The 23473-nt window shown below is 36.4% G+C and overlaps 1 protein-coding gene across 2 annotated transcripts in view; it reads left to right on the top strand.

The window, feature by feature from the left end:
• The window catches only part of LOC106707500 (tight junction protein ZO-1), a 91924-nt gene extending 77950 nt beyond the window's left edge, over positions 1-13974 (top strand). Inside the window, exons 16-28 of one of the 2 annotated variants that reach the window (XM_045682075.1) lie at positions 1295-1519; positions 1773-1944; positions 2028-2134; positions 2248-2388; positions 2519-2631; positions 2786-2905; positions 2999-3316; positions 8378-8504; positions 8794-9024; positions 9175-9274; positions 9357-9432; positions 10216-12680; positions 13605-13974. In XM_045682075.1, coding sequence (XP_045538031.1) covers positions 1295-1519; positions 1773-1944; positions 2028-2134; positions 2248-2388; positions 2519-2631; positions 2786-2905; positions 2999-3316; positions 8378-8504; positions 8794-9024; positions 9175-9274; positions 9357-9432; positions 10216-12680; positions 13605-13828 — 4419 coding nt within the window. In that variant the 3' untranslated portion in view covers positions 13829-13974. The remainder of the gene's footprint in view (positions 1-1294; positions 1520-1772; positions 1945-2027; positions 2135-2247; positions 2389-2518; positions 2632-2785; positions 2906-2998; positions 3317-8377; positions 8505-8793; positions 9025-9174; positions 9275-9356; positions 9433-10215; positions 12681-13604) is intronic. The other variant, XM_045682074.1, reaches the window with a different exon arrangement.
• Positions 13975-23473: the final 9499 nt, after the last annotated feature.

Consider the following 23473-nt stretch of genomic DNA (forward strand, 5'->3'; position numbering starts at 1 on the left):
TACTACTCCGAAACTCTAACACCTTGCATGCCGAACAACATGTACAGCGTTCCTAACTCACACCTCGGCAACAGAAATAGGCACACCTTCGCTAGTTACCCTTATGATGAAAGGCAGAAGTACTATCAAAGAATAAGAACCAATGCCAGAATGAATAACGCTGTTAATGCGAACCCAGAAACTTCTTACAGTCTTACTAAAAGTATAATGCAGCCCCAAACATTTAGACCTTACAGCGTTCTAGAACGTTCTAGTAATTCACCCATGTCTAATACCCAAAGGCCTAGTTCAGTGATGCCAGTCACTGAACAATTCCGCCCGGCGTCGGCTTTCTTCCAACATGAACCTAAGTCTGATGATATACCTGAATGGAAGGCGCGTCTTATAAAAGACACATCAAAATTGGTCAAAGGTTTGGACCAACCTTTGAAGCCAATATGCAAAATACCGGATTGCAATTGCAACGGTAAGCCGATTGTCGACCGAACAAGATTTAGCGAGTCTCGAACTTTGCCGTCGGTTTCCCCGCGTTCTTTGCTAAAGCAAAAGAACTTATCTTTGCCAACTCTAAAGTTAGAAGAGTTTGAAAAAGATGAGAAATTCGATACAACCGAGGCGGAAAGAGACGTGCCTAATGTTCTAAACAAACCTATTTCTGAGCAACATTTGGGGTATGTTTAGGAACGCTTGTGTTTGTCCCATTGAAAAGTTACCAAAATGCTTGTCAATTATTTTATTCGTTAACTGCATGATTGGTTCTATTTAACTTATATATTGCATGCTATTTACGTTTAAGGAAATATTTTATTAACGTTTAATTTCAATTATTATTTACTGTATATCGCTTAATAACATAAATTTTGTATTGGATATTTGTTTTGTTTTTGCATGGATAAATAAAATTTATTTATGTAATTTTTATTTTGCGATCCAAAATCTACTCAATAATCTACCAAAGATCAATGTGTGTTATTTAGTTTTTAATTTCGTTCACGAATTTACCAGTGTTAAATACCACGATTTTGTAATTAACATTCAAACACGAAAGGGACATCGATATAATTTTATTTGCCATTTGTCCATAATTTGCTATTTCTTTCTCTCATGTTTGAAAGTTGATTTGAATTTTGTTTAATGCATTAATCATCCACGGACGCTAAACACGATTTTAGTTTTAACGTGTTTTTTGCAATCATTCATTTTGTCTTGTCTTGTCACCCCATTCCATAAACCCACCCTATCGTCGGACGCCGCACTTAAAATGGATGCCACGAAACAAAATGACGGAAAACAGAGGCCTGAGCCGCTGTCAGATGACTTTTTGTTCTCAATGTCGTCGAGTACGGAGAACAGATTGTCTTACGCATCTAGTCCGGAGAGTGACTTGGAAGTGAGTCCCCCTCCAGCGCCGAGATTGGTCAAGTCATCATCTGACCCCTCGATAGCCACTACACAAGACAACTTGGACAGAGACGACGATATCAACCACATGGTCGATGCTGTGCCTCCACCTTATACGGTTGGTAACATACATACTTATTATATAAAAATATCATATTTAAATCCATTTTACATCCGCATGCTTTTTAGTCAAAAGTTCAATCGCTTTCATGTGTTGTTCTAAATATTTTATTCGTAAAAAATTTTAAATGATGGAATTATGCTAAGGTAAATTGTTTAAAAAAACATAAAAGTGGTATATCCCAAGTTGATAATGAAGACATTTACTTATTGTGGTAACTTAAACTTCTAAAATTTTTATCCATAAACAGCAGGGTGGTTACGGAGACAGCAAATATGGTTTTTCTGCGAACGGCAATGGTACTTCTAACAATGGCCTAAGCCACGGTCAGAGTTCCCACATGGGCCCCAACTCTGAGGCCCCGCCCTACCAGTGCAGCCCTATGACAAATTCTCCCCCGCACTCACCTTTATACGGAACAGGTAACGTTCAGTGTCAACGATTCACTTTAAAATAAACATTCAAACAAACGTTTTTAATCGCGATATTAATTTGTTACGTCCAGTACCAGAGTTACCGCCCCGAGGACCGGCCGCGCGCCCGACTGGCGGTGTCCTATTGCCCGCCCCACCTCCTTCGCGCCCGCCTCACTCACTGAGGCACAACCCACAAGTGAGTATATTCCTTATCTTCAATACACAAGTACATACGTGAAATGTGAATTTTTGTCATTTGAAAAAAACTAGATGCGCGGTTTTAAGGACTTTAATGTATTTGTGATACAGAATCGTCCGAGTGCGCAGGAGCGGCTGTTCGGCGCGGGCAAGGAGGGGCAGGAGGAGGCGACGTACGCAGCGCGCCCCGCCTCCATGCACATCCCACAAACACAGGGCTCGCTAGACAGGCATCGACATGGATCTAACCCGGTAACTTTATACTAAATGTTTCTAATAAATAATATTTATTAAAAGACTAAATCTTTATTTCTAGTATAATAATATTTAAAAACAACAAATGCTACGGTGGTTAAATTTCACGGTTATGTTTTGTTTACAGCAAAATTCATACGAAGGCAGCGGGTACGAGTACGGCGTGTCGGGAGGCGCGGGGGGCTGCCGGTTGCCGCTGCCACCCAATGCACCCGATGACCTTAAAGTCGCACCACCTGGGTGAGTCATAAAATTGATGTAACGAATCCGTATTAATTTTAACAAGCCTTGTTAACATTAGCGGCTGCTTCAATTCTGCTCCTCGGGCATTGTGGCGCCAAAAATTTTATCAGCACATTCGTTCAGCTAATAGTTTAAACGTTTAAACTTGTAGCAAAATGGAGCCACCTCCTCCACCCAACCCGTCAGCAATGTCGGCGCAGAGCCCGCAGCGCAACTCCAACTCACACGAACATCCCTCGCTAGACTACAGACCCCCAGAGAGCAACTACAGGTCAGAATAACCGATAGATAACTCTAACTGGCGTACTCAGAGTGTTTGTTTATAATATTTCTACAACTAACAGAGATGTATTCTAATAAACAGAAGCAATGACGGCTACAGAAACAACAGGCCCGCTAATGGCGGCAGTCCGCACGCACAACAACCACAGCACGCACCGCAGCACAGTCAGCTTGCTGCGCAGCACGCGCAACAGCACAGTCAACTTGCTGCGCAGCATGCACAACAGCACAGTCAGCTAGCACCGCAGCACGTACCACAACACAGTCAGCTAGCTCCGCAGCACGCAACACAGCATAGTCAACTTGCTTCGCAGCATCCGCAGCATACACAGCAAGCGCCGCAGCACGCCCGCGGACCTTCACTGCCTAATGTACCCACCAACGACCACGCAAAGTATAGGTAAGTAATCTCTAAGTTGTAAAGGCCCTTTATGTAGGTTTCTCATACTAAATCTATGAAGGTAATTCTATTTTATATATATGTAAAGAATAAACTTAAAAACTACTGAACCGATTTAAAAAAATATTTTACTATTAAAAAGCTACGTTATTCCTTTGGAACAAAGGCTATATTTAATATTACATATCGAAATCTTAGTTACGTAATAATTTTACATTATCTAGAACAACAAATCTTTGAGTCGAGTCGCGTCGCGTCGTTAGACCGTGCAACAACACTGATCATTAAACGGAAGTTTACAATGTTTAAGTTATGTTTTAACGCGCAACACTTAAGATTTCTTTTAATATAAGTGAATATTACACATAGTGAATTAGAAATGTGTCAATTATTATGTCTAAATCGGTTGTTTTAGATACGATATTAGTTAACATTTACAACCTTGTGACGGTGGTTTGTTGAAAGCAGTGAGGGGGCCAACTTCACGGAGGTTACAATCGGTGCGGTTAGTCGCACATCAAGCGACAAAGAGTAGCCACAGCGCAGAAGCGATACCATCGAAATTATTTATTATTGTCTCTCAGAGGACATATTAATGTTCAGTTCTATTTCAAAGATGGCTTCGCGCTCAAATGTTAAGCTATGCTCTCCGGTGCGTAATCGCTCACCATCCGAAGGTGTCACGCGTAGAAAGAAAGCCCAACCAGATGTCGATATTCCGTCCTCGGACTACACAGACCTGGCAAAAGAAATACGTCTTCTGCGCCAAAATATGTCTGGGCTTCATCTAAAGCTATCGGAAGCCATCCAGTCTATACAAGACTGCTCTAAAAGAATGGACGATGTTACGACTAAAATGGAATTAATGGAGGAGCGTCTCACATCTTTAGAAAACCAGCAAGCTAAAGAAAACACGGAACTAAAAAACCAGGTCGCAGCGCTTATTGATAAAGTTAATTTTCAAGAGCAACTTATGCTAAAGAATGAGGTTGAAGTTGTTGGTGTCCCAGAAACAAAACATGAAAGTCTAGCACATACTGTCAAGGTGATCAGTAACAAAATTGGTGTTACGGTAACTGATGCAGAACTAGACTCGGTAATGAGAGTGGGCACTAGAAACACAACCAGGCTTAATGTTATCCGTCCCATTGTTGTGAGATTCCTACGAAAAGAAAAAAGGGATGAATTTATTTTGGCTGCCAAAACACGTAAGAATATTAATTCAAAAGATGTAACCCCTGACTCGCCAGAGCACACTATTTTCATAAATGAAAGGCTAACTAAACAAAATAGGCATTTATTTCGTGAGGCTAGATTACGCTCTAAACAAGCCAACTTTAAGTACTGTTGGACGAAAAATGGCCTCATTTATGTGCGACAAAGAGAAGGGAAAGCTGCTATACTTATTCGTTCTGATGCAGACTTGGACAACGCATTCAAACCTTCAAATGACAGCCCCGGGAATGCAGAAAATTAATACAACTTACCGTGTCCAATTTTGCGCAATTATTTATATATATTTCTTATTAGTTAGTTTATTTTTTAACAAAATTTCATTCGACTATTTAATTATGTTAACTGTAGTTTTAAATGTTACCTATAGCTATTACCATTTATTTGCATGCCACAATATGTTATTTTTGCTCTCATCCATTATTATCTTTCAGTTCAATAAGAAATTTATTAAGTTATTACAGTTTCTCATGTCCGCGATTTCTGGGCGTTCTTTGCTCGGTGAAGCAATTTCGTTCGTACTAATGCTAACTATGCGCTCTATAACCAATGAAATAAATTCTTTCAGTGTTTTAGTGTGTCCATTGTTTTTAACACGATGATTCTAAAATTAGATATTATGAATGAAATCGAGCGCACATTGAGCATTGAGTGTCCTGAGATCGATTTACTAGAGAACTGTGGTAATTCGTTCACCATTAACCACGACTTTAAAATTATCGTTTTCAATATTCGCAGTATAAGACATAATTTTGACGCGTTCATGGTCGCACTCAACAGATCCAAAATCACTTTCGACATTATTATCCTGACTGAATGCTGGCTTTCCGATAATCCATATTCATTGGAAATTCCTGGTTATTCTTATTTTTGCACTAAACGAATAATTAATCAAAATGGGGGAGTAGTCATATATGTAAACACGATTTGGAGTCCTAAAGTGCAGGAACCTGTATTTGACGAAGCGGAATGTCTCGTAGTTTCAGTATGCAATATAAAATTGCTAGGCATATACCGTTCACCGTCCTTCAAAAAGACTGATACGTTTCTGACATCACTTAATAAATATCTTTCATCGCTCAATTGTAACGATCCCATTATAGTCGCAGGGGACATCAACATTAACATCTTAGACACTACTAACTCCCAAACCTCTGATTATATCAATTTGATGGCTGAATTTGACTTACAACAAGCTATAAATAAACCTACCAGACATGAATCATGCTTGGACCATATCTTTGTCAGGGCTAATTCAGAGTTTAAGCTAGGTGCAGTTTGTAAGTCTGATATAACTGACCACAACATGGTTCTATTTGGGATGTCCCTAAGCAAGCATTCTAACACAGAAACTTATCGTCGAAAATTTAAAATTAAGTATGAGTCTGTCTCGGAGGATTTACAGAAAGTAAATTGGAACGATATCCTTCTTACCAAAGATGTTAATAAAGCCGCCGAGAAGTTTACTGACGTTCTCCAAGCTTGCATAAAAAATAACACCACAGTCCAGTTAGTAAGTCGTTCTAAAGTTATCTTAAAACCATGGATTACTCCCGGTTTACGACGATGCATGTTGCACCGTGACAAATTACATTTAGATTTACACAAATTCCCTAACGACCCTACCCGGTTATTCATCTACAAAAGATATAGGAACTTTTGCAACAATCTGTTACGTAAACTGAAGAGGTCATATGAAAGCGAGGAGCTGCAGAAAAATAAAAATCATCCTAAAAATCTATGGAAATCAATTAAAAACATTTGTTCTTATAAATCTAAAACATGTAATAACTCTGACTTACTAACAGATAAAACTGATACTTTTTCGACTTTAAATCATTGCAATCAATATTTTGCTAACGTTGGTAATCGATATGCACATACAATACTAAGCAAATTAAATAAAACTGAATCCGAATTAGCTCACACTACTCACTTTGTCATAAACAATCATAAATCTTTTTTTCTGCATCCTACAAACATTCATGAAGTAGACAAAATTCTTAGTCAGTTTAAAAGTGATAGCGCCCCAGGCATTGACGGACTACAACCTGCATTACTTAAACATATTAAACCCCTTATATTAGCTCCACTGACCCACATACTTAACCTCAGCTTATCCTCCGGTGTGTTCCCTACGTCGTGGAAAGTTGCCAGTGTTATTCCCATTTATAAAAAAGGTTGCACAAGTTCACCAGAAAATTATAGACCAATTTCACTCCTTACAATATTTTCCAAAATTTTAGAAAAGCTCGTTAATAATCAATTAGTTAAATTCATCTCCCCTCTTCTCCATAGACATCAATACGGCTTTAGACCTGCCCATTCGACGGAGCACGCTGTGTCATACTTAACAGAAAAAATCTCCTCCTTGCTAGACGATAACAGGAACTGCATAGCAGTATTTCTTGATCTAGCCAAGGCATTTGATACAGTTTCTAAATTAATACTGTTAAGGAAGCTTGAAGATTTCGGCATTAGAGGTCTTGCATTGCAATGGTTTCGAAGCTATCTCTCCGACAGATTTCAAGTGACTAAAATTGGTGAATTGACCAGTGAAAAACTACCTATCACCTTTGGCGTTCCCCAGGGCAGTGTTTTAGGCCCTACACTGTTCGTATTATACGTGAATGATCTGCTTAGACTGACCAATAACCACACTGACATCATTTGTTACGCGGATGATACTGCACTTATTTTTCACGGCAGTTCTTGGACCGAAACAGTAAAAAGATGTGATGAAGGAGTTAATGATGTAGTTAAATGGCTAGACAATAACCTCCTGACCCTAAACGCCGATAAAACAAAATTCTTATGCTTTCATAAAACTAAATCTTCTGCACCGAAATCGCAGATAAGCATTAAAATTCATTCCGGTTGTAGTTCTCCTAATTTGTGCGATTGCTCTGCTATAGAACAGGTAAATAACATAAGATACCTTGGTGTGGTAATAGATAATAAAATGTCCTATAAAACCCATATAAGTGAACTAGCTGGTAAAGTTCGAAAACTGGCGCATATAATGTATAGAATCCGCGAGGCCGCAGACCCGCAGACCGCACGGCTCGTTTACACCGCGCTCTGCGAGTCCATCATCTCATATTGTATCAACTCGTGGGGCGGATCTTCCGTAACCACCATGCTTGAATTAGAACGTGCTCAGAGAACTGTTCTTAAGGTGCTATTCGGCAAAAAGAAAAGATTCCCGACACAAACATTATACTCACAGGCTGAGGTCCTGACTGTGAGACAAATATATATATTAAAAACGGTTCTAATACAGCACAAAGCCGTCATGAAAAACAATATTTATAAGGACTCTCAAGGTAAAAGACTTTTTAAAATACCACTTCCAACAGTTAGCTCCACGTTCGCACAAAGATTCTCACATTTCTTAGGGCCATATATGTATAATAATATTTTAAGTAAATGCGACATTAAACAAGACTCACTTTACAAAGCTAAATTAAAATTGAAGTCGTGGTTATGGAAACTATCATATGCGGAAACTGAGAAAATCATTAAAATAGTACATTAAATAAGAATAATTAAGTGATTATTTATGGATTGAGTTGTAATGAGAATGTTTTTGTTTTCTTGTGTAGTTTACTTAACTCCTAACCATTCTAATATTGTTTAGTGCACGTGTGTTGCCATCTAACGATGTTTCTTGTTAAATCACTGAGCTGGGTCCTCGCGATACAGGCTGCGCCTAGTGCGAGGATCCTGGACAATTCACTGTATTTTTTGGATGTCAATAAATATTTTTTCATTTTTCATTTTTCATTTCATTTTCATTTCATTTTTCATTTTGTGATATTTGCTTAGCGCCCGAACAAACTCAGCGTCTCAAGCGGACTACCAGCGCAGCTCGGGCCCCGCCTACAAGCCCGTGCCACCGCCCAAACCTAAGCATTACCGCCCTCCTGATGCCATGCACCACAACAGAAATGGGGTAAGTCGGAATGACATGTCATTTTTGAGAGTATACCATAATTATTATACTTTAGTCCTTTTATATTTCATAATGTTTATCTTTTCAGCCATAATTCCCTTAATATTGTTTTTCTATTCAATTGCTAGATTATTGTTCTCTCTTTGCGGATTGGACCAGTTTCGAGTGTTAGGCTCAATAGGTTTTCTTCCTTCAAATCGAACTTTACATCACTTGCTATGATGTCATTAATACAAAAATTAATATAAATAAAAGTTACTAGAATTGAAGGAATCTTTTATTCTATCAGAGTATGGAACCGGCGCAGTCAATGGGTCCGAATGGTCAGCAGCTGCGCGGCGCTGCGCCCCCGCACTATTCCCACTCGCACTCGATGTCGCAACCGCATCAGCAGCAGCTGCCGCACCAGCAGCACCAGCAGCACCAGCTGCAGCACGGACAGCACCCGCAGCTGCCGCAACTGCCGCAGCAACAGCATTCACAGCAGTCGCACCGGCCGCATGGACATCCTAACTACCAGGTTTGCAAGTTAAATAAATCACAGAAAACTTCTTATTCGTATTTGGTTTTTTGTACGTGATAAAAAAAATCGTCGCATTTTGAATGACATTAAAAATTAGGAAAAATCTTTCTAAATAGTGTTGTGCATATAAATATAAAATGTCAACAGCAAGGGATGTACGGGGGTCAGGTGGGGGCGCAGTCTCCGCCGTACGCCGGCCCGCCGCCGCATCGCGCACTCAATCTGCCGCACAACCCACAGCTTATAGGTACTACCAATGCTTCCTCTTACTGTGTTTACAAACATTTGAAGAAATTAACATAACTGCTATGGTAAAATTTTTGGTCTAGATCTAGCGGGTAGCCGAGAACAGCGTGGTTCAGCTTTCGAGTTGTATAGAAAGCCGCAGCACATGCACAACTTAAGGTAAAATAGACTTTAAGTGCACACACATAGAGTATAATTTCCCTTACACATCTGAAATTATTTCCCCATAAAATCATCTACAATGTTACATAATGCATGTTGAATTAATTTTTCAATGTCCCCAGTTTTCGGCCTCTAAGCGGCCTGTACAATTTGCTCTAACATGCAAACACCGATCGCTTCACAAACGACTAACAATGTCTTGTCGGGCTCAGTATTAGCTATGGTATTGTATGTGGTAATTGTTATACATACCTATATATTGTAACATATATCTCTATATCGGCCGTTAGTTTGTCCACTTGTTATATTGGAATAACATTTGTAAACCGTTGTAAGTTTGATCAGCAAATAGCAGTAATGTGTCTGCATTTTAGTGCAACTTGTTGATATTTCAAGCATATTGATTTAATTTGTCTATCTTGTTCTCGCTATTCATATCTATCTATCATCTTAAAATCTATTTCTATTATCGATTATTATCTTCAATATTTTCTTTATAAGATTAATATTGATAAGTATTTAATTGCAAAGTTACATTAAATATATTTCTTGCTTTTTCTACGTGCGACATTTATTTCAATATGCTTTTTTTAATCATAAAAATTCACCTTCTAAGAATTTAAATTTGACGTGGCGACATCTCAGAACCTTCAATATGGTTGCATTATGATATTCTAATATTTCATCGATCAATAATGTATCGTATATTGAACTATCTGATGTGTCCGTAATATCCATCATTGAGTAACTAAGTGGGTATTTGGTTGTGGGTTTCCACAGCTCATCGGATGTGATGAACTCCAGCGCGGAACCCGACGAAACGTTCTCGCCTAAAACTAAAAAGAAATTGTCGAAAAAACCCTCGTTCATTAAAAACGCGGTCCTAGATTTGTTCCGTTCGAAAACGAAAAGCTCTCGAAAAGTTTCGAGACAGAAATCGCTGTGCGAAAGTGACCTGCAGCAGAGCAATATGACTCAGATGCCGATATTAAGGCGAGAGAAGTCGGACCTGAGCGACATGAACATCCACATGAGAAACACTCAAATACGAAATCAAATGCTACAGAGAAGCAATTCTACCTCATGCGAGAAACCCATTCTCAAACCTATTCTAAAACGACAAAGCTCATTTTGTGACGACAGAAATGGCTCTATTTGTACAGTGAGAGATTACGAGGCCAAACCGGTGTGGAAAAGTCTTAGAAGACAGAATTCCATGTGCGAAATCGAAACCGAACCGAAAGTTACCCCATTGTTACGCAGACAGAATTCCCTTATAGAATATAATCGACGAGGGATATACGGACAGACGTCCAACTTTAACATGATTACCAAAATAGATCCCATTTACCAAAGAGCGCAGCAAACGAAACACGAACCATTTTATCCTACTCAATCCCTACCTCCAGAACCAATCTACCAAAGCAAGGAACATGTAGTATACGATCCTATACCTAAGCCAAGGAGAACATATACCTCTGTTTACGATACCTCCAGTGAAAACCCATATGCGAGTCGATCGGAAATTTCGAATCAAAATTTTGAAAATCCTTACGGCAACCGTGACACGGTGGCGATGCCAATCATTGACCCACCATATGCCTCCAGAACTGAATGCATCCGTGACAACCCATACGCCACAAGGAGCGATATGGAATGCACTTATGGTACTAAACATGACGTGACCAAACAATCCGATTCATTTTACAGCGAGTCCCCGTATTCTAGCAAGGAGCAAATGTTAAGATCTAGATTGCCATCTGAAAATCCTTATACTAGTAAAGAAGAAATGTTAAGGCAAAGATTTTCAGAATCTCCGTATAATACTAAGGAAGAAATGCTAAAGCAAAGATTAGAAGGCTCTTTTGCTGCTAAAGAGTCAATATATGGCAAAAGAACTTACGAACCTCCACCGAGCACTTCTTGGTCAGAAAATTCTTACAACATAAGACCAGATAGGAGGTTACAGACGCCCGTTAACTATCCCGGCCGCATATCGCCTATGAGTAAATGTATGAGCGAACCTCCGTATGCCACTAGAACAGAGATGATGGCAAGAATTGGACAAACTGAATCACCGTACGCATCGCGGCCCGAAGTTAAATCGAGCTGCTCCGATAGTAATTATACAAGTCGACAAGAAATGTGTGACACGACTTCCATACGACCCGCTTCGGCGGAATGCACATACGTGTCTAAACAAGAAATTTTAACTCAAAAAGCGGCCTTTCTTGCTAGCAAAGAATCCAATTATGGATCAAAATTGGAAGAAAAACTTGAGATAATAAAACAGAGGAACCAAGCAAAGAAAGACATGATATACCAAACTCGGAAAGAGGCAAACGAAAGTGACGCTATGAAAGTAAGAGAGCCTTTGTATGTTTCTAAAAGAGAATTAAAAGATACTGTTATTTACGAATCTCATAATGAGGCCAGAGATGTTGCTCCATCGCCAGCAATATCCCAGGGGAGTAGCACTAGGAGCAGCCCGTATGAATTAAGCGATGCAAATCATTTGTCGCGCCGAGAACCGTTGTACCAATCAAAGGCGGAAATTCAAAGTTCTAAAGATACCGAGGCATTCCAAGAGATCGACTTTTCAAAATTAAGACTAACCGAATCAAAAACGGACGCTGAAAAGGAAAAATCAAAAGCAGAAAATATTTTGAAAGGGGAACCAATCTATACTCCCAGATTGCACGGCAAAGACGAACACATTTCTAATGCTTTAAAAGCTACATCTTCGCCGATTCCATACGAGTCTACAACATCCATGGAAACGCAATATGCATCTGAATGCAGTATGAATTTCGAAAACAAACCACAAAGTACGCCATACACGTCGCAAGATTTGCAAGATAAGTCGAAATCGAACAGAACTGTAACATTTTGCGAAAGAATCGCCGAAAAAAGTGCTGAAAATAGTCAGGACACCTCCGAAAATATGTCTACAAGTCGAAATGAAACGACTATAATTAATAATGAGAACACAGTAGTGCAAGCGTCAGTATCAGAAGGAAACGAGTCGGGCAATAAGTCTGGCGAAGTCGAGCCTGACGGACCTCATACGACTTGGGGCATTTTTGATAGTGAAGGTGGTGTATTAGAAGATAGGCAATGGGGTGTATCTCTAATTATACCGCCAAAGGCGATAGCTCCGGGCATCAAGCAAAAGATCTACTTTACGGTGTCAGACCCGCGATTAAGCCAGCGCGTGGGGGGACCTCCCATCGATATGGATAACGGTAAATGCTTGTATAACAAAGCACGCGATGTAGTATGTTAGACAGCACTTACTAATTGGCTAATTCAATGAATGGATTGAACAGATATTGGGCAATGAAATGCAAGAATCGGGAGTGTTTTTGCCATATGATTTCCTTCAACAATATCGCTTTAGTTTGGATTTTAGACAGTTTTTAGGTTTGCATGAATTGTTGCATGAGGATGTAATGGTATACTTCTACATTTCTATTTATTTATTTATTCTAATAAACATGTTTATTTGAAACGCATATTTTTAATAATAATAAATTCACTATCAATAACATGTGTCACCAATCTAATCTATTTAACTCTAGGGAATTTTAAATTGTTTATGTTTATATTTGCGCAGTTTCTGCAACGCAATACACTCGTACTTAGAGATCGAGGAACGAAGACGTCGACTGTGCTACCTCTACCCAACAGTTAACCCGTACGTTTGACGAAACGTTTCATGTGTTTGTGCACTGTTTCCAAATGTTTCCATTCTTGTGACTTCAGTGTCGTCTTTTCATGTGATTTATTCAGAATCTAGTTTCAAATCTTTAGCTGGATTGAATTTCCTATAAACAATTTCAATGGAAATAAGATTCGACTTTTGGGTTTAAAAGTCTATAATATATTTATTTTAAATTTCATTATGTTTGGCTTTATATTTTATTTGCTTTCTCATCTGCCTTGCACGCTCTAACAAACTGCATTAATGTGTTGCGATTAGTGTTTGTGTGTTTTTATTATTTCCCTATATCCTATTATTAAATTGTGAATTTCCCCTATTTATTTCTGATTTTATGCCTTTTTGCTCAATACTGTAAATTCTTAAAAACTGTACAAATTATTTTTACTGGATATATTTCGTAGGCAATTTGACAGCAACTTTAACGAATTTAAATCGCTATAAACAGGTGAAGCAATGCTATCCCCGCTAGTGATGTGCGGTCCTCAAGGGCTTGTGTTCCTGAGGCCCGTAACACTCAGGCTGCCGCACTGCGCCAACGCGGTGCCCTCCTTGGGCCTTACTATAAAGGCCACTGACACCGAGGCCCATCTCAGCACCGACTGGGACCAAATACACCTCCCCGCTACTACAACATTGAATACTGTCGCTGTTAAAGTCGACCATTTCTAGTAATACTTTCTTGTTCTGTTATAAACGGTGGACGCCACTTTAAAACTTTACATTGTTATTTCTTCGTGAAAAGCAAAATTTATTGAATTATGTTATGAAGTCATTGAATTAAAAATGTGTGACTTGAAAACGACAATATCATACAAAATGCAACAAACTGTATGAAAACATACTTTAGTAATCTGTCATATCTCGTTTAAATTTTTAATCTGTTAAAAAGAAATCAGAAAAAGCGGTGTCAGTTAATATCTTTGATCTCTTTCTACGTAAAGTGTCTTCATTTACGATAGTGTACGTGCTAAGATTTGTACTTTAGAAATATAGATATTGTGTACCGGTACACAGGGGTTTTTTAAAAAATGCCTCAACAAATATAATGCACTCCATACTATGTTAATGTTGTACGTACTTTAGATAAACTATTATTTTCTATCAAATTATCGAATGTAATTGAAAGTCGTTCAATTAAAAATTAGTTTTAATTATTACAAAAAAAGACCCTAATGGACCTACTAAATATTTTTATATAGGGCAGTCGAAATGTTAACTGGCAATATTCGTATTTAAAAAATTATAATTTCTTCGTTACTTCTCGACATTACAGTCTAGTCACAACATCGCACAATATATTCCAATTGAACACAGGAAAGCGAATGCTATTATTAAATGAAATTTATGTCGTTAAATGGATCAGATCTTAAAATTATACTCATCTCAACTAATTCCCACCTATCATAATTGGACTCGACATATCCACGGAATAATGTTAGTGGTGCTAAATTCGACTTATTGACGTCCACTCGATTGAATCTCGCACGAGTTTTAAAACTTTAGTAACGACAATTTTAATTTTCTGTAACTCGACAATGACATTTTAGTAATTCTAAAATTACTATTATTATTTTAATAAATGCTTTACCACATTTAGGCTAACGTTTTAGTTTAATGTTCATAAATATGTTAATGTCAATATTTAATATGCATTATAACGTATATTTAAGAATAAAATTAATCGTTAGTTTTGAAGTAAAAGTGACAGGTGACAGCGTCAAATGTCATCTTCAATTTGGCTTCCACAGAATAAAAATTAATTTTGTCTATTATGATTATTTTTATTTGATATGTTAACTGATACAATAACATTAATGTAATGTATTTTTAAATAATTGTATTTTTATTCTTGGTTATGCGATGGAATCATGCATTGTATGGTAAGTCGGCACTCAGTAGACAACTGGGTTTAAATGATACTGTGTATTGTACATTTTCTTGTTACTAGTGATATGGTGAGTTGAACTTTAACTCGATTATTAAATTTTATATATACAACATATAGCGTTGTTTTATTTTTTTTTCTCAAGACCTTCCATTCCGCTATGATTTTTTGTATGAAAATAAACTCACGGGGAGTCGGCACTAAATGTGGTTAATTTCAAGATAACCTTTTATACGCTTGGGTCCTTCAAGTCAGTTCGTTAGTAAACTTCTCTAAATCCACATTAAAAAAAATATTTTGCGAAAATGTGTTTTCGTTGCTGTTGACCAACATCCAATAATATCTAAGTCCGCGTTTGTTCCGGGGAATCTTCAAAACGGCTGAACCGATTTTGACGGGACTTTTACCGGAAGATAGCTAATGTGTGCGGGAATAAGTGGCTATTTATGAAGTCTGGCGACCGCGATCTAAGAAGCTTGGTATATTTCTAAACGTAGCTATAATTATGTCATTTGTACACAAAATCGCTACTTTAGGTCGCAGTAATGTGCCAAGTTAAATCGTTTTGTGTTGCAATCGCCATTATTCATTATATTGATGGCATACGCACGTTCGACATGTCGCGGTTTTCCTTCACTACACGGTTCAATGCTAAATTCATTGCTTAAAATATTATCTAATGTAATGTACACGTTTTAACAGAATATAGGCAAATTACTTTATTAACATCTAAAATGCTATTGGCACCATACTTTTGTGTGTATCATCCTAACTTTAATACAAATGCAAACACATTCTTTAGAAACAAATTTCACGATATAATCGTGAGTTTTCACTGCAAAACAGTTGTCATTCCTATCAATGTTTGAAAAAGACAGATGGCATAATGTTTAACAAATTTCTTTCAGCAATGGAAACCATATTGATAACCTTTGAACATAGTTATGATACAACAAACATTAAGTATTGTCATAAAAATGACCAAAGATGTAACGTGATTATGATAAAAAATAATCGCAAACCATCTAAGTATTCACTAGGGTCAGAGTGGTGGAAAAAATTCAAGTCACGTCAGAGAATTACTAAAGTTGAGTTTGTTTTGGTTTCATAGGGAGAAAGACTATCATTGCGTAAAAAAGCATTTTGCATAATTGGACACATGTTTATACATCACTAAAATAATAAAAATACCTAAATAATTTGCGACCTTCAGATGTTGCTTTAAATTATTTCAGCGTTGATGAACTGTGTGTGGCAGAAACGTATCATAATTGTAAGTTTACAAAAAAATATTTTATATTCTATCTTATTTATTAATGTAACAAAAGCTCTCACCTAGTATAAAACAAAAAGTATAACGGGACATCAAAGCTGTCAGTCTAAACTGCAATCTAGATTGAAATCACAAATGCTTTGTTTTCTCGTAAGCAAATTCGGACACTAATTGTGATGAAGCATTTTTTAAACTTCAGTCACAATGAATCTAATATTAAACATATACACACTATAAGCTGGCAAATATTTGGCATAATAAAATTATAACTTGATAATATATCAAAATACCTAATTTTGATATTTTACAAAATCAGTTTTAAATCTTTAGCAAATAAATTAAAATATTAAATGAAAGGAAAAAATGTGATTAAGTTTCTAGAGGTTCGTGTTAACGAAGCCTAATTTCAATCAGGGTCTAAATGTCAAAGCTTTTTGTCAGCATAACCTAAACAAAAGCTAGACAAGCGCAATCTAACTCTTCCTGCAAAGATAACAGTCATATTTGAATTCCATTGTGTGCACAATAAGCATTCTATTGTGGCATCTTTCTCTCTTCAATAATCATGACGGATGTCGTGCGGAAAGGTCAGTCTTTTTAGAAGGTATGTATATAATAATAATACCTTGGTGGAAATGTTACAATAAATGTAAAAAATTACACACTGCCATTTCCTTTAACGGTAATGCGATATGAAATTATACCATATTATTAAATTGTCCGAAATCTGACCCATTACTTTAAAACGTTTAGAGAAGAATTTAAAATAAGTATTCTACATATTGAAGGAGTTTGCATAATATCAAAGAAATTGTACTGGCCACCAAGAATGATGTACGCTAAAAGTAAAGTAAAAAAGTTATGTGTCAAAATAGCAGATATCGCGCGGGAATTAAAACGTGAACGAAAAAAGTAATTTAGAGTTTTGAATAAAATATTCTTGTTGTAAAAGTTTAAATAGGTAGTTATTTTGTGAAATGGAATAAACATCATTTTTGGCTGCTTGAATTCCAGTTAAGGTTAGTAAATTAGATATTATGTTACTTGTTTAATTCATTGAAATTCCCTAACAATAGTAAATTTTTGATTAATTTCACAATAACCGTAGAGCGGTTACGTCCCACGAATTAAATTTCACCTATGACACGAGACGCAGCGAGAAACGTTCGTTCGTAAAGGAAACGACGTATTAAACCATCATTTGTGCGTTACTTATGTAACAATCAATTTGTTACCAATATGACGAAAGCAACGCACCGCATTAAGAGCTTGACAATGACACAGCAACTTGCTTCCGAATTTTTGCTATATCTTACCTGTGAAAAAGTTCACTGGTTCTAGGACTCGTCAACAACCTTGTCATTCATTCATTCAATGACTCATCGAGGCACATTTGTCTACAAATAGCTATTTTTTTACATTATACGAGCGTGTGGCTACCTGAATTCGTCGAAATGGCAAAGTGAGCTCTACCCATGGACATCTGCAATAATTAACGGAGGAGGGGACGTATAGAAAGAGGATATTACCCCTTCATATGTGTCCCCTCCTCCACCAAATCCACTTCCTCTTCCCATTATTTCCTTACAAGAGAAGGGTGGGAACGTTGACCAAAATTAGGCCTGATTTAGGTTAGGCTAAATTAGAAAAATTAAACGTTAAAACTAACTAAACTGAAACGTTTTGTCCGTAAAACAGTAACAGCTATATTTTTACAAAAAAGTACTGGATAATGTGTGTATAATATGTATGTACGATTTTCAACATTGACTGTTGACATGTGCGCTTGCAACTTAATTGATGGACAAAGAAGCTGATATTGATCCATTGTTCCTTGTAATGTAGTGTCTTTTGTTCTTTTCTAAACACAATTAATTTACAATCCAAGCGCAAACCTTTTAAGTAAAATTAGCTTTTTAATTTCGTCTGTTTTTGATTTCTTATCATATATTTAAGTCGTCTTTTAAACCTGGTGACGTCTGTTATTAAGTTTAAGGTTTTATTTGAAACAAAAATTTTTCAAAAGGCTACGAAAGAATATATTTTGCAGATCTATATATAAGATTCCTCCTGGTTTGGCGTACATACCTTTTTAATAATTGTATTTATCCATTTCTTTCATATGTCATACTAATATGTTGTCTACATACTGTAATTATCTCCAAGACTTTACACAACACACTGTACAGCGTGATGGGTCAAGACGATTCCCTGCGTGACTATTAGAGCTCTATTGTTAAAAATAATGAGCGACTTCGCTATCGCCGTGATCTTGAAGCGAGACTTGGTCACGAGATTGCGCCTAAATTTCATTACTCGATAATGATAAAGTAAAACGAAAATACATTAAAAAAAGAAAGTTATTTTGTTAGTTGTCCCATATTTCAGATTTAAAAATTTTCGCAAATCAAGTTAGAATTAAGACTGTTGAAGAAGAACAAACTAAGAAAGAACAAAAGGAAGCCACGTGGACTATAAGCGAGAAGAAGAGAGGGAGAGAAAAAGAAACACTGGTTCAAAAGCAAAGTCTATATTAAATTGTAATTATAGATAATAACAAGTAAGTTTTATCTGAAATAAGTTACGTAAGTTCTATTTTCAATTTCAATGTAACAGCGCTTTGTGAAACCGATGACACAAGAAAACACACGGCCACAAATCCGTCGAGTTACGGCATCTAATTAAATCACTTCCCAGGATGACACTAAGCTATTGAGGACACTCGAATTCACAAAATGTAATGTAATATCGTTTTTATGTTCAATTGATTCAATTTCACTTTTAACATGAAATCAATGCTGAATATTAACTCTTACAATGTTTTTTAGTTTTGATAACTTGCTTATATTATTCAAAACAAATACAACATTGTATATCTTACTAATATTATAAACTAGCTTTTACCCGCGACTCCGTCCGCGCGGAATAAAAAAAATAGAAAACGGGGTAAAAATTATCCTATGTCCGTTTCCTGGTTCTAAGCTACCTGCCCACCAATTTTCAGTCAAATCGATTCAGCCGTTCTTGAGTTATAAATGGTGTAACTAACACAACTTTCTTTTATATATATAGATGCGAATGTTTGGATGGATGGATGGATGGATGTGTGTTTGTTTGAAGGTTTCTCCAGAACGGCTCAACGGGTCTCAATGAAATTTGGCATAAATGTATATGATAGTATGGAAGAACACATAGGATACTTATTATGTTTTGTTTTAATTCCACGCGGATGGAGTCGCGGGCGACAGCTAGTTAAAAATAATTATTTAAAATAGATAATTCAAAGACAATGCTGCTATAAATTAAAAGTGTTGCAATAATTTCAAAATGAATTGACCTAACCTAATGAACTTTAAGTTTTGGCAGCGCGTTCGTTGCAGGATCACGTCTATCTCCTCAAAGACACGGCAGATGAGACGTGCTCTCCGTCACGTGCGGCCTTGGGTTACAGATTTATTTTATGTATTGTTACATTTTCATATTACTATGATCTAGTCTAGAGTAGAAAATAATACAAGGTACCTTTTTTTTTTTGTATAAGGTGGCAAAAGAGAACAAGGTCACCTAAATTCAACAAAATAACGAAGTGATTTCCGCCCACAGATATCCGCATTTGCAGATGCATTGCCTACCTTTAATAATCAGAGGAAGGGATGCACAGGAAGGGAATATTTCCCCTTACTATGCGTTCTCTCCTTCACCACATCCCCTTCAGGTCCCTTCCGTACAAGTAAAAGAAAGAAAGGAAGAGAAGACCGAGGTCTCCGCCACGGACACTACTCAGACGAAACGCGAAATTGCTTCTATTTCATGCCTCTGTGTCTTTCACGTTCTGTGTGGTCGTGGTAATTCACCAGTCGAGCTGGCCAATCCTGCAACAGATATTGCTGGCTTTACCACTGTTAGATGTCTACCTTTTTATAAAAAAACGGGTAACAGAGATTTAACGGAGGAGAGTACTAAATGGGACAATCAGTGTCATTTTCATTTTTTTTTTCATATCCCTTTTCAGTTTATCTACTCCTCCGTCGTCTAAAGGTTGATGTCTAAGATTGATGCAGATGTCTAAGGGCAGCTGTCACTGAAATTACAAAATAGTAATAAATTTTTATCAAACATCTTGATACTTGTAAAGAATTTGATGTCAATTGAAGTATACTACAAGTAAGTATATGAAATACATACTTTAGTTTTTGATTAATCATTTTAATTAGCGTGCAATACCCAAGTTGAGTAAACACTAGAACATGTTTGCAGTACTTTTGTGTAACGGGGGCAAAGTTGAGTCGTAAATTGATTCGAACGTCCCGATTTCTGCAAGCTTGCAATAAATATTATGACGTTCGAATATTACTAAAGATGGCCGACGTGCTCGCAAATCATGACTGAAATAATAAGGTATAAGTCGAGAGACAAAACAACATTATAATGAAGTATTTGGAAAAAGCGGAAATATATTCATGCAACAGCTCATGACATTTAGGGAGATAAAATTTAGTTTTTGGTTCTAGGAGTAAAAAGTTCTAAATTGAATTCTTTCTAAAAATACTGTAATTATCATAGCATTTATTAAAAAGAATTATCAAAATCGGTCCCCAGGAGCGAAGTCCTGTGCTAACACATAAAAATACAGACGAATTCATAGCATCTTCATTTCTAAAGTCTATTAAAAATCGAGATTTACACACAAATTTGATATAATTATGGAGTTAGCAAATCGCAAATGTTTTGTCCGAAAATCAGTAATAGTCGCAGACGTGACACGGGACCGTGTTTAATGATACATTTTAGCAAATCTCACGCTGACTTGATTTACCCACCAAACGTTAACCATGTTGATCACTGAAAGATTGAATATGGCGAGCTTTAAAAGTATGTAGTCTTAGATGTGTACAATAAAACACTACTCCCACTAAACAAAGATTATTTACGGCCAAAAGATTATAAATAATTAGTTAATGTGTAAAGATTTGCGGTTTGTTAGCATCGTAGCTGCTTTATGCCCAAAACCAAAATCTTACTATCAGAAAAATTTAGTAAAAAATATACAGATTTAGTTATTGGATTGACATCAAAATAAATTTTATAGCATTATCATTTAGTGGACGTCAATACTAAAAGCTCAAGCTAAAGGAAGATGTCGTGCAATATTGATGTGCTTATATGGCCTATTATAATGAAATAATACCGACTATTTTATGAACTCTTTTTGAACTCGTCAAGTATCTGCAAAACGGATTCTATTCCTTTGTGTTAAGGTTTACTTTGTTAAAATGTAGACTAATTAAAGGTAACTGGGTTATCACATTTGAAGATTCACTTAAACGCATTTTACGTGAATGTATGGAGTTGTTTTTGAAACTATTGCGAATTACTACATTAATAAGAGATAAACGAAATATTTAGACGTATTCTTTTGTATAAAGCTACTGCTAAGATTAGTTGGCTACAACATGACAACTTTGTTATCGTCAAAAATTTTCACACGGTTTCAAACAAAAACCAGTTGAAAAACGCGCAAATCCACAAGTTTATCGTTGGGGCTAATTTTAAATCTTACTAATAATATAAATGCGAATATTAGCTGGATGGATGGATGAATGGATATTTGAAGGTATCTCGGAACCGGCTTAACGGTTCTTGATGAAATTCGGCATAGATGTAGAACATAGTCAGCAAGAACACATAGGCTACTAATAAAGTTTTTTTTAATTCCGCGCGGACGGAGTTGCGGGCGACAGCTAGTCTTAAAATATATTCTACAAATCTATTCTTCAAATCTATTTTTAAAGAACAATGACGTTAATTTTCATTTATTTAAGCTGTATTAATAAAAAAAGCACTCTTATTATTTCGTTACAATAATTCTGTCACAGCTGTCATACATTTTAGATCACAGATTTTAGATCTTTTTGATACAGATGGTCTGTAATTTGATAACAATCGTTCGGACGGAATCCTACAGAGCTGAAAGCAACTTTCCGATTCTTCTTTGTCTAAAAATAGCCAAAGCCTTTTTGTTTATAATAAGAAATAATTTGTACAATACAGCGATTATTTACATTTTTTTTTATAAGAGAAGGGGGCAAACGAGCAGCGGGAACACCAAGGTGTTCATCGACGCCCATAGACATCTGCAATACCAGAGGAATCGCAGATGCGTTGCCGGCCTTTGAGAAGGTGACATTATTGATTTTTTACATTAAATCAAATAAAACTAATGTATAAAGTACATCTAGTTAACTAAAGTTACATCGGTAAAGCAAAGATAACTTTGTAGGTATTAAATAAACTATCTCACAAATACGTGTTTAAATTATTGTAATAGATTGTCGTCCATTTGTAACGTTCACACAAAGTGCGATAAAAGTGTTTTTTTTTGTGAAAATCAGCCTATTTTTTCGTGAAAGTTCTAGTTAGTTTTATTTGAGATTAAATTTAATGTAAAATGTTTAATTTTAAAAAAAAAAACATATTTTTATAATGAAATTTTTACAACCCAACACTAACGTATGCGACGTGGAAGTTCATCAGTCAAACGATTGCTCTATTTCCATCTAGAAAATTAAATCTAGGTTGTAGGACGAACTAGATATTTATCAACTCTCAAATCACTGTTATTGACTATCGAGATGACAAGATCTTACAAACATTGACAATTCACAAGCAAACAAAGACCTATTTATTAAATCCAGTCTTATGATATAAAATAAAATAAACTTCGAACTAGTAGAACAAGAAAGGAAAATTAAATTTAACATTAATCTTTCCTTAGCATAATACAAATTAACTACTATTACTTCACATGTAATTCTGAAGGGCAACGAAAAAGTGAAATACTGTCTGTCACATGTTAAATGGAAAACAACGTTAATGTTTTTCTTACGGCGGCATTTTCTTTCTACACAACGAATTCGCAGTTAAAATTGCAATTGTCATTTATGTCAACACTGGACATCGAACTCATTGCCTCGTGTTATGAAATTGAAGTCGACTGTTCGGACATCTTTACATTATGCCTCCATTATCTTTTACATATGTCATGCACTTACAATATTCTGATGGCATTTTGAAGTAAGCACTTAGAAAGAGTTACTAAGTTACGGAATCCAAAGATCTTTTCAGTACTAGAAGCAGTTATTGTCAGATTTAAGTT

The sequence above is a fragment of the Papilio machaon genome, chromosome 18, assembly GCF_912999745.1.
Source record: "Papilio machaon chromosome 18, ilPapMach1.1, whole genome shotgun sequence".
Taxonomy (NCBI): Eukaryota; Metazoa; Arthropoda; class Insecta; order Lepidoptera; family Papilionidae; genus Papilio; species Papilio machaon.